Source organism: Polypterus senegalus, chromosome 14 (genome assembly GCF_016835505.1).
Source record: "Polypterus senegalus isolate Bchr_013 chromosome 14, ASM1683550v1, whole genome shotgun sequence".
NCBI classification, from domain to species: domain Eukaryota; kingdom Metazoa; phylum Chordata; class Cladistia; order Polypteriformes; family Polypteridae; genus Polypterus; species Polypterus senegalus.
Window position 1 is genome coordinate 115462179 of NC_053167.1, and position 10438 is coordinate 115472616.

The following is a 10438-nucleotide window of genomic DNA, read 5'->3' on the forward strand; positions in this document are numbered from 1 at the left end:
ACATCAAAATCAAATTAGAAACTAATTAATATAAATGAAACACAACAATATCTGTCCATCAGCTAATTGTAGAATCATAGCCAGATTGCAGAAAACGAGCTAGACAAGCCAGAGACAGTCAGAGTCCTGGAGACATCGGCCAACAACCGGCCCTCCACCGTACTGGCCATTCTACAGCTGAGTCAGTGCTGGGTCAGCCAATTTAATGAAAGGACCCTTTAGATTTTAATATCTCTGTGTCTGTGTCAAACATTGTATTATGTATGTAGAGAAACAAAAAGGACAGTGGTATAAAACTCAAACCATAGCCTGTACTTGTGCCTTCAGTCACCTAACTCTTCATAAAATGAATTGTGAAAATGATAATAAATTATATTAATACTTACGACAGGAAGGTACTGTTGTCCATTTCCCATTCCTACAGGTGATTCTTTGGCTTTTATTTGTGTGTATGCAGATGTATTCTACCATGTCTTGATTAACAAAGAGCTTAGGAAGTTCTGCGATTATGGCGTTGTCCACACGTGGTGGGTCTGGGCAAACTGTTTTTTCATCTGTTAGAAAGAGGAATTTAAAACACATTCTATAGTAACACTATACCCTTCGCATGACCTAAAATGAGTTAATTTTCATGAGATTTCCATATGCAGTTATGAACTTATTTGTGGCTGACTATTAAAGCAACAGAATATAGTGTCACCCACTGACTACTTCCAGTATCCTGGCATTGTTCATCTGGAGTGTTTCCTGGTCATGCAGAAACCGGGGTAGTCCTTCCCTGGCAGCACCCTCTGCTGGCACCTAAAGAGCCCATCATGGTTGTACTGCAGAACCTGAAGTCCCATGCTGCCCTGCAGGATTCATTCTGGACGAACACTGCCACCTGCTTTGTGAGGGAATGACCTGCTCCCAGCCCTCATGTTTTCCCAATCCATTTATTATCCTACTCTCTGTGCCAGGATAAAGAATATAAGCCATTCTGGCCAAATTGAGTCTCAACTCCCACTGTCTTTCTGCTATGTCTGGGCAAGACATCATCTCCATCCTGGCTGGGATGCTCTCCTGCCTCTCCGGCACTTACACTAAATAAATGAGCTTGATGGACTGAATTTTCTTCTGTAGTTTGTCAGATTTCTTATGTTCTTATTTCCTTTGGTAATTTTCTCATTTTATGCACAGATCTTGTAAAATGCAAGTTCCAGGATTTATACTTTGCGACTTTCATTAACTCTTGATCTTCCACTGGTTAATCTACCAGTTGCCTACATATTTACAAATGGCTATGGTGGTCACACTTTAACATTAGGCTTATTAGTAAAATCAACAGCATGTCTACTTACCAATACATTCAGGTGTGGGTTGCCATTCTTCAGATTTACATTGCACCCCACCCCACCATCTTCCAGTGTTTGATTTATAGCCAGTCTTACAAGTGAAATATAATATTTCTTCAGGAAAGTATTCATTTCTTTTATTAAATAAATATGCATGGGCAACATCAGGCAAAGTGCAGACCTTTGGTTTAACTAAAAGGAGAAGAATTGTCGTTACCTGAAACAGTTAATGCTTGGCAGGCAGGCTTAACTTTATTGAAAAGAAAAATGACTATTCAGGTTTGAATAAAGTCTAATTCTATGTCTTCAAAAGTATATCTGTGGAATATATTTTTTTTATTATATTCAGAACCTGAGCTGAAGGCATTTATCAGTAATTGGAAAGAGCCATAATGCCATTTCAACCTTTAGAAAATTTCAACTGGAAAATGAATGCATTCAGTAAACAGCAACATGGATATTTCTAATACAAAGAATTCAGGTTTACTCCGATTCACAAACTTTGAAATGTTTCCTTACAACTTCTTTCAAGGTGTTCAAACTGTAAATGCTGATATATACAGACTGCAAAGTTTCTTTTATTTCTGTTAGCTTCATAACACCCTTTGTCACACTTTTAATGATTACCTTGGCACAGGGGTTGTGAACTCCAGCCATCGGTGGTACAAACTGACTTCTCTTTAGCAGGGATGAAATTTTCATAACATTCATACTCCAGCGTAGTCCCAATGTCATAGGCAAACTTAGCATTTTTGGTCCAACCGTTAGGAATACTTAGCAGCTTACATGTTTTCTCTTAAAATGTGAAAAGAATAATTTTACAACTGTATACACTAGAACAAAAACATACCATATTCATGCCAGAGCAATATTTAGGCAGGCCTCTTCTCCACCTTAGACGGCATCCTGCCCATACGTTTCTGCACTGGTATCTAGAAGTTTGCTGGTTCAAATCCCATTACTGGTAGAAGGGATCCTACTCTGTTGGGCTCTTAACCTGAAAATTGCACCAGGGGCCAAGTACAATACTGGACCCTGTGCTCTGACCCTCAAAGGTCATGTGAAAAGACAGTTTCCTCTCAGGGATTAACAAAATATTAACAAAGTATATCAATAAAGTTTGGACTTTGCTTTTGAATGTTTCTACATGCTGCCCTGGGACCAATTTCTGCTAATGGATGAAGTCATCAAGTATATCTAATTTAAAGTGCTAAATAAGCTAAGATATCCAGCCCTGTAAAATTCTGTACAACCTTTCATGGCTACACTGAACGCATTTTATAGCTCATCGTACTAATGCAACTTTACTCCTGAGGTGATAGTCCAATTGGTACCTACAATTCCAACTTCAAACATTTTTCAGACAGTATTTAAAATGTATTTCTTGTTTTAGTGAAATCTGACAAATGATATATTAAGCTTTATTAAATTAAACAACTATTAATCATGTGTTTAAAAATAACCAAAAAATACAAGCATTTTTTAAGCAGCATGGTCTTTTTCAAGAAAACACACTTGTTCCTGCCAAAGTGAAATTACTACAATCCTCTTTGCAAATAGACATACCTGGCACTCAAAAATCAAAATTCTGAATGGGATAAATTGAAAAGTGAAGTTTCAAATAATTAACTTCCTTCTAGGTCTACTTACTGTTACATTGTGGGACAGGATGCCACTGTCCAGATTTGCAATGTGAGGCCCCCCACTGAAGTCCTGTGACTGAAATATAATCTGCTTCACAAGAATACAATACTATTTCTCCTGATAAATATTTATCCTTGGCATTAGGAACAGATCCATTAGTAACACTGGACAAAATGCAGACTTCCAGGTCATCTGAAAAGTAGCAAATAGTATAATGTATGTTTAACTGAATATAAACTACTAGCACCAGACTTGATAAGAATAAATATAAAATGACTTTCAGATAAAATTATAAAATGGGTGTCTTTCTTAAGATTTTCACAAAAAATGTAATTTTTTTTTTGTTGCTACCTGAATACAGTGTTATGAAAATGTCTCCTGATTTCTGCTACTATTGCAAATTATAAACACTGAATGTTTCCTGGACTTCATCCAGAAAGGAATATTTGATGAAAAAACACCTCATTAAGCAGGCAGCTCCTTTTTTAGTTACATTATTCATTAATAAATAAGGCTGTCCAATATTCTCCCCGTGTCTGCGTGGGTTTCCTCCTGGTGCTCCAGTTTCCTCACACGGTCCAAAGACATGCAGGTTAGGTGCATTGGTGATTCTAAATTGTCCCTAGTGTGTGCTTGGTGTGTGTGTGTGTGTGAGCTGGCGCACTGCCCGGGGTTTGTTTCCTGCTTTGCGCCCTGTGTTGGCTGGGATTGGCTCCAGCAGACCCCCGTGACCCTGTAGTTAGGATAAAGCAGGTTGGATAATGGATGGATGGCTATCCAATATCAACTTGAACAGTGCAATTCCACCTTATACGTAAAGACTGTTTGTGTCACTTTTAGTTACAATGACTGCAACCAGCCTCTTCCTCTAATTGAATATCAACCATGCATGTTGATGTGGAAGAATTTCAGTCCAGTCTTCTTTTGCAGGAACATTGCTAAGTTTCTGATCATCAACTGCATGTTTCAGGTCCTGCCACAACATCTCTATTGGCTTTAGGTCTGGACTCTGCTAGTTCAGCTGAAAACTTTAATTTTTCTTATTTTCAGCCATTGTGGTTCTTCTTTGAATCGTTGTTGTCGAGAGCTAGGAGTTCCCAGCACTAAAGTGTTCCAAAGCACTTCAAACAATTTCCATTAGAGCAGGGGTCACCAACTCCGGTCCTGGAGGACACTGTGGCTGCAGGTTTTCATGAGCACTTTGAGTAGTGAGAAAAGCACTATATAAATGCAAAGAATTATTATTATTATTTATTATTATTCTAACCCCTTTCTTAATGAGTGACCTGTTTTTGCTACTAATTAACTTCTTTTGAATTAATTTTAATTGACTTGCTCTTGAAGACTCTGACCCCTTAATTGTTTTATTTTCCTTAATTAGTAGCCAAACAGTAATGAGATAGAAAATGAACCAAAACAACTGGTGTCCATCATACAATATCTGAAAATTAGGAAAGTTGAAGGTCTCTAGAATGTCGATCTTCTCAGGTCCCCAAAACATTTTACCAGCGCTCTTAGAAAGAGAAAATCAACAATTTCGGAAATGTCTGCTATTGCACAATGAGAGCAGCAACAAGCCATGGAATTAAAGAATGAGTTAATTGGCACCTCATTAAACAGCTGGTTAGTATGAAATTGGTTGGAGTTTGAGGCCCTCACTTAGTTGGTCTTCTGTTGGCTCCTTCACTTCACATTTCATTTCTGTTTGGGTGCCATTTAAGGAAAGAAATGAAGCAATTCAGAGGAACAAGTCTTAAAAAAGCAATGCAATTAAAATGAATTCACAAGAACTTAATTAGCAGCACAAACAGGCCACTCATTAAAAAAAGGGTCAGAATGAAAACCTGCAGCCATGGTGGTCCTCCAGGCTCCAGCAAGTAATAAGGACAAGCACTTCAAAAATGCCTTTTACTCTTTTTGTAATAAACATCCCGTTTTTCTCTTTCTGTGTATATCATCGAATGTTTATGTATTAGAGCAAAATTTCCCAACCTTTGGAACGTGGTGGTATGGCGGGTGAGCTGCAGTTGACCCCAGGCCCCCACCACCGCTCTGATGATCATACTCGATTTACAGCTGCAGCAGCTGCATTGTGCCTGATACTGGACACCGTAACTAACTCCTACTCTAATGATCATGCCGGAGTCATCAAGGGCGAAAAGCCATAAATGATTGTGCAGGCCTACTTCACCCCACTTTGACAATCATTCTAAATTCAGGGCGTGTTGCACTAATTCAAAGAGGGGGCCCACCCCCACAGGTCACAGATACAATGGCATATCAAAAACTGGGCCGTGACTCCACCAAGGTTGGTTGTAATAGAGATTTTATTGTGCACAAACCAAGAATAGAGCTAATCAATCCATCATGGGAGTTACTCCTGCATAGACCAACATTCTCTCTGTTATACATGGCCAAGTTAGAATCTCCAGATAGCCTGACTTACAGATATTTGGGATGTGTAATGAAAACCTGAATACCTGGAGAAAAACTCTGACCCCCCTGTCACTGTGCTGCCCTCACTATGAAACACCTAATACTAAAATTAATTTAGCTTAGTAGGTTAAACCACTACCTTGTTTGACACTAGGTAAATTGAGGAGTTTTAATCTCCAATGAGTAGTAAAGGTGACTATTTCTCCAAAAACCTCATCCAGTAGTAAAGTACAAGGTAGCATAAAACAAACCCTTTCCATAAAAATGGGGTCTATTTTATCTATTTTTTTAAAGGTTGCATAAATGGATTATGAAGACAGGCAAGTGGACACCTAGCTGAGATTGTAAGATTGTATGGAGTTCATAATAAAACCAAAAAAATGGTGAAACACAAGTCATTGACAAACACAGGTCCTTCCATTCAGTGTTTTTATCTGCAGGTGTTTTACCCTTTGTCAGTTTTTTGTGTTCTTTCTAAATTTCTTTTTAAGAGGAAATAAGGAATTTCTACACATTGTGCTAGTAGAATTTAAAAGACAAGAAGGTCAAGCTCACCTCAGTGAAAGCTCAAAACATCTTACCTTTGTCTCTGATGGAATCCAACGTGCAGTACGTAGCGTGCAATACCAGGATCAATAAAGTTCTGAAAAATGTCCTCATTGTGACTCTGATTCACTTGGTAAATAAGCATTGTCATTCTATTTCTTTATAAAATCAGACATTGTACCACCCACTCAGTTTATTTTCTGTCAATAATTAATAAGAAGAACCAATCTGATGGTCAGAAAAGCTGAAAAAGCCAAAAGCAAATAGTCTCTTGGCTCTAAAAAGATGTGTTTCATGCTTCTGCCCCATTTTTGACAAACTGCCATTGAGAAACGGAACATAATGCTAACAAATCTAATTTCTCGTAACACTGCTTATACCCTTTCCCGTTAGAGGAGGTTATGGTAAAAGAATATGTAACCTTTTTAAATGCAAACACTGTTATCAGGTACTGCCTGAATATAACTTTTAGGAGTTCATCTCCACTGCTCTTTTCTTACAATTTATACATTTGGGAGTAAAAGTAACTGAGTAACTAAAGAAAACGTTTGAGTAAATGAGGCATACAAATTCTGTTGAAAGTAGTTTCCTCTGCACAGATGTTATTTGAGATAGTTCGCAATTAACAACCCATCAGGCTTAAGGCTGGGCAGACCCTGTTGTTCATTGTTTTGACCAAACTTGCATTTCCAAAGAGACCTTAGTGACTTCAAAAGTATGTTTTGGAAAAATACAATTGCTAGATATTCCTACACCAAGAATTTGATTTTGTAGTTAATACTCCAATAAACCTTCCATTTGGCTTCTGTTTATTCCTCTCTTCTTAGCCCCAAATCTTTCAGAAATGTGCAGCATCTTGTTCCACTATCTAGGAGCAAAGTTTACAGGAATTAAATTTGTGAAGGTTATTGCAATCTGGATTACTATGAAGAACTTCAACAGGATGTCTATGTTGAGATATAAGTCAAGTGTACTCTTGTTCAATTTATAGCATACTACTGGACAGACCCCGTTCATCATTATTTTGTCTGTAACACATTATTGAGCAGACTTTTTTTTTCTCAGGAGACAGCGCGTGGGCAGTGACATCTTTCATAGGTTCTATTATCTTGTGGTGCCCATTGAGATTTTCTGTCCATGATTTCAAAGGCAGGCTCAGTTAGGGGATCCACCCTCAAGCCACTGGAAATAGAAAGGGTTGAGAGAAAGATGGACACAAAATAGTGCTATCATGAACAATGCTGCACATACTCTCACTGACACACTAACACTGAGGACTTTCAACCAACGAATTATTCATCAGAAATGTGTCAAGAAACACTACTGAGGAAACTTTATGCCAACAGAAACAATACTTTAGAATACCTTTCTGTTTCTGGGTCCGCTGTTTTAATCTTTATCCAAGTCAGTTTTCCTTTTGTTAATTCTGGTTGGTATTTGGGGGAGGTGGGGATTGTTGTGGAAAAATCAGTCATGGAGCCCAGATCAGAATGCATAACTTTTTTTATTTGCACAGATTATACATAAATGTGTCATTCCATGAATTTAGTGAGCAATTAAACAATTAATTTTCTTTTATACGTTTCTATTACCATTACCTCATCTAATACACGTCATCTAACTCTTAATATCCATAATATGCTGAACTTTATTATTCCATCCAATCAGCTAGTGCTTACCAGTGTTTTCTGACTCCTTTCGACTCTCCCAATTATCTAAACACCGCCTAGTTAATAGGGGTGTTTTGCAGATTCTCCTATTGATCTTAGCACCACTTCAAGAGAGGGCTGTTTAGGCGTTCCCATTAGTTTATCCACACTTTCTAGAGGGGTGTTTGTTACTCATTTACCTCATTCTAACCTTGATAATTCAAAATGCTGGTTTCTCTAGCATGAGGCTGACTTCACATGTTCACACTTTAAGCTATGCTGAGTTAACCCATGAGTTACCTTCAGTCCTTTTCCTTATGTTTTAATAATTCATTGTTACAACTTCATCTACGTATATCATATAACTAACTAAAAATCCCATAGCTTTTGTTTAATGTTTTTTTTTATTTATTTACTAATTTATTAGTCAGGTAATTAAAAAATATCTCTTGCCCTATGTGTACATTCAGCACCTTTTCTCTGTATCTTCATGTGTCTGAAATTATCTTGACCAGCGCTCCCTCTTTTAAGCACATTCCCATAAAGCCTTTCCACTTTTATACTTACCATCTTTGAAGCTGAGTCTTAGTGTGCTTTTACTCCTCCTTGTGTGTCTTACATTCATATGTCCTCTTCTTTGATTGTGTCAAAAGGGCCAATCAGGTTACTCTGAGGGACTGGACACATGCTAACCTTAGCATTTTATTATTTAATAGATTTAGCTCATGTAAAAAGAAAAATTGCCCCTTGGGAACAAATAAAAGTCTATCTATCTATCTATCTATCTATCTATCTATCTATCTATCTATCTATCTATCTATCTATCTATCTATCTATCTATCTGATATAGTGCCTTTCATATCTATCTATCTATCTATCTATCTATCTATCTATCTATCTATCTATCTATCTATCTATCTATCTATCTATCTATCTATCTAATGTAGAAAACATGGTGATTTTAAAAATGGGCCGACTGCTATGGTATCTTTGGCATGATCGTCAATGAGGAAGACTAGTCAATTTTTACAGGGATCATGAAAAATAATAACCAAGGCGAAGTTTGCATGTTTTAAACACCAGATTAATTACACTTAATTACAGTAATAAATCCATTTCATTTTTGGACATTAACATATATGTGCTTAATAACTCACTTCAATTCTCTTTATATTGTAAACCTACTGATCATATTTTACTACAGGCCTCAGTTTTCATCCTTGATCCTTGATCAGCAATTTACCCGTTTCACAGTTTTTTCTGTATCTGTTTGGAATGGGATGATTTAATTAGTCATGCTAAGGATTTGAAATCCCGTTTTTTTTACAGAGGGTATTCGATAGTCTGCGTTAAGATGGCATTTAAGTGACATTTTATATCAGCAAGGAATTATTACTTAAATAAACCTAAGCAGGAATCCAAGCAGACCAATACGATAGTGTGCAACCTTACTTACTCTTATTATGCTAATCATATTAAGCATATAATATTGAAATATTGGCATATATTGAATTTACATCCAAGTCTTTCTGATCTACCTCTTTTTGCTTTTTTGTGTGGTCATAACCTTAGAAGTTATGTAGTGAATTATTTATGAACTGCTATTTTTACATTCCCCAAAAAGTTGCTAAAGTGTATCTCTCCTGGACAGTTTCTCTGTTTGAACTGTAGTTGTTGTGGGAATGTTCTAAAAGGTAACCTTGTCACTATTTGACAGGGTGATATTAATCTGAAATTGTAGTTCAAAAGGTGTTATTTGTCCCTTGTTATGAGCTCTATGGCACATGTAGTGGGTGAGGTAATACCGTTTTTTAAAAACTTATTCTTGGTTCATACTCGTTCCTCTTAGTTACACATGACGGCGTCTACATCTCTGTCTTTGATATTATTTCAGCTTCTTTAATCAAGAGTCGCTTAACACATAATTTTCACATATGGCTTAGGTAAGCTGCATTTCCCATTAGGAAGTATCTCTACTATTTAAGTTATCGTTCTAATATTTGTTGACCTTTTTATTTTTATTTGTATTCTTATTTTTATCTTTATAAAGTTTTTCTGGGGAACTAAATTATGGTGGCTCTACTTTTATGAACGCCTGATCTTGTATAATAGGTAGTGCATTATCTTTGAGTTGCATGGTTAGATGTACATTTTATTTGTTTAGTGTTTGATTATATTATCTTTCTTGATTGCTGTGTCCTGAAGAAGAGGTGAATCCTCAAAATGCATCGGCAAATCTACACACACCTTTGAATCTCAGGAATTCAATTATATGTTACCAGTAACAGTACATGCATGATAACGTGCAGTGAATACACTTGACTTGAGCATTCATAGTTTTCATCCTCTTTCTCTGTCTCTGTTTAGCATTCATTTGCTCAGAGGTTGATATGAGCAGCTCTTCTTTTCTTCACCCTAGCAGCTGGTTCTTCTCTTATTTCATCGGCATCTTTTCGCGTTACAGCTGATTAAGTCAGCGTTTGTGTTGCAATTACTTAGTACATTTTCTTTAATTTTTCACTTAAGCTGGCGCTTAAGTTTTCAATCTGCCTCAAGAATAATTTAAGATATGAAGAGGTAGGGGAAGTGTCGGCGAAGGTGGTAGGGATGAGAATGGCGGCTATGCGGCTGGCTGCTGCTGAGAGTTGATTCTACAATAAAATAAAACAAAAATAAAAAGAGGAATAACCTTGGAGGTCAATCATCACCCCGAAAGCAGATAGTAGACGTCACGTAGTATATGTGTACCAAATTTCAGGTCAATAGGACAAATGGTTTGCGAGCTACCGGTGATTTAAAATCCTGGACAGACAAATGGACAGCCATGGT

At 37.0% G+C, this 10438-nt stretch overlaps 1 protein-coding gene across 1 annotated transcript; it reads right to left on the minus strand.

Moving 5' to 3' along the window:
- Positions 1-1332: 1332 nt before the first annotated feature.
- LOC120514344 (coagulation factor XIII B chain-like) lies at positions 1333-6098 on the minus strand. Its single transcript, XM_039734663.1, has 4 exons — positions 5996-6098; positions 2985-3170; positions 1962-2129; positions 1333-1526 (listed from the first exon to the last, which is right to left on the minus strand). The coding sequence occupies exons 1-4, from the start codon at positions 6072-6074 to the stop codon at positions 1333-1335; spliced, it is 627 nt and encodes a 208-aa protein (XP_039590597.1). The 5' UTR covers positions 6075-6098.
- Between the last annotated feature and the right edge of the window lie 4340 nt (positions 6099-10438).

What these genes read in the sequence shown, in the direction of transcription:
- LOC120514344 (XM_039734663.1), bottom strand. Translation starts at nt 6,074, where the DNA reads ATGAGGACATTTTTCAGAACTTTATTGATCCTGGTATTGCACGCTACG. An exon ending in TCCTGTCCCACAATGTAACA is followed by an intron (nt 2,130 to 2,984) that starts GTAAGTAGACCT and finishes TCACATTTTAAG; the next exon opens with AGAAAACATGTAAGCTGCTA. An exon ending in TTCACAACCCCTGTGCCAAG is followed by an intron (nt 1,527 to 1,961) that starts GTAATCATTAAA and finishes TTCTCCTTTTAG; the next exon opens with TTAAACCAAAGGTCTGCACT.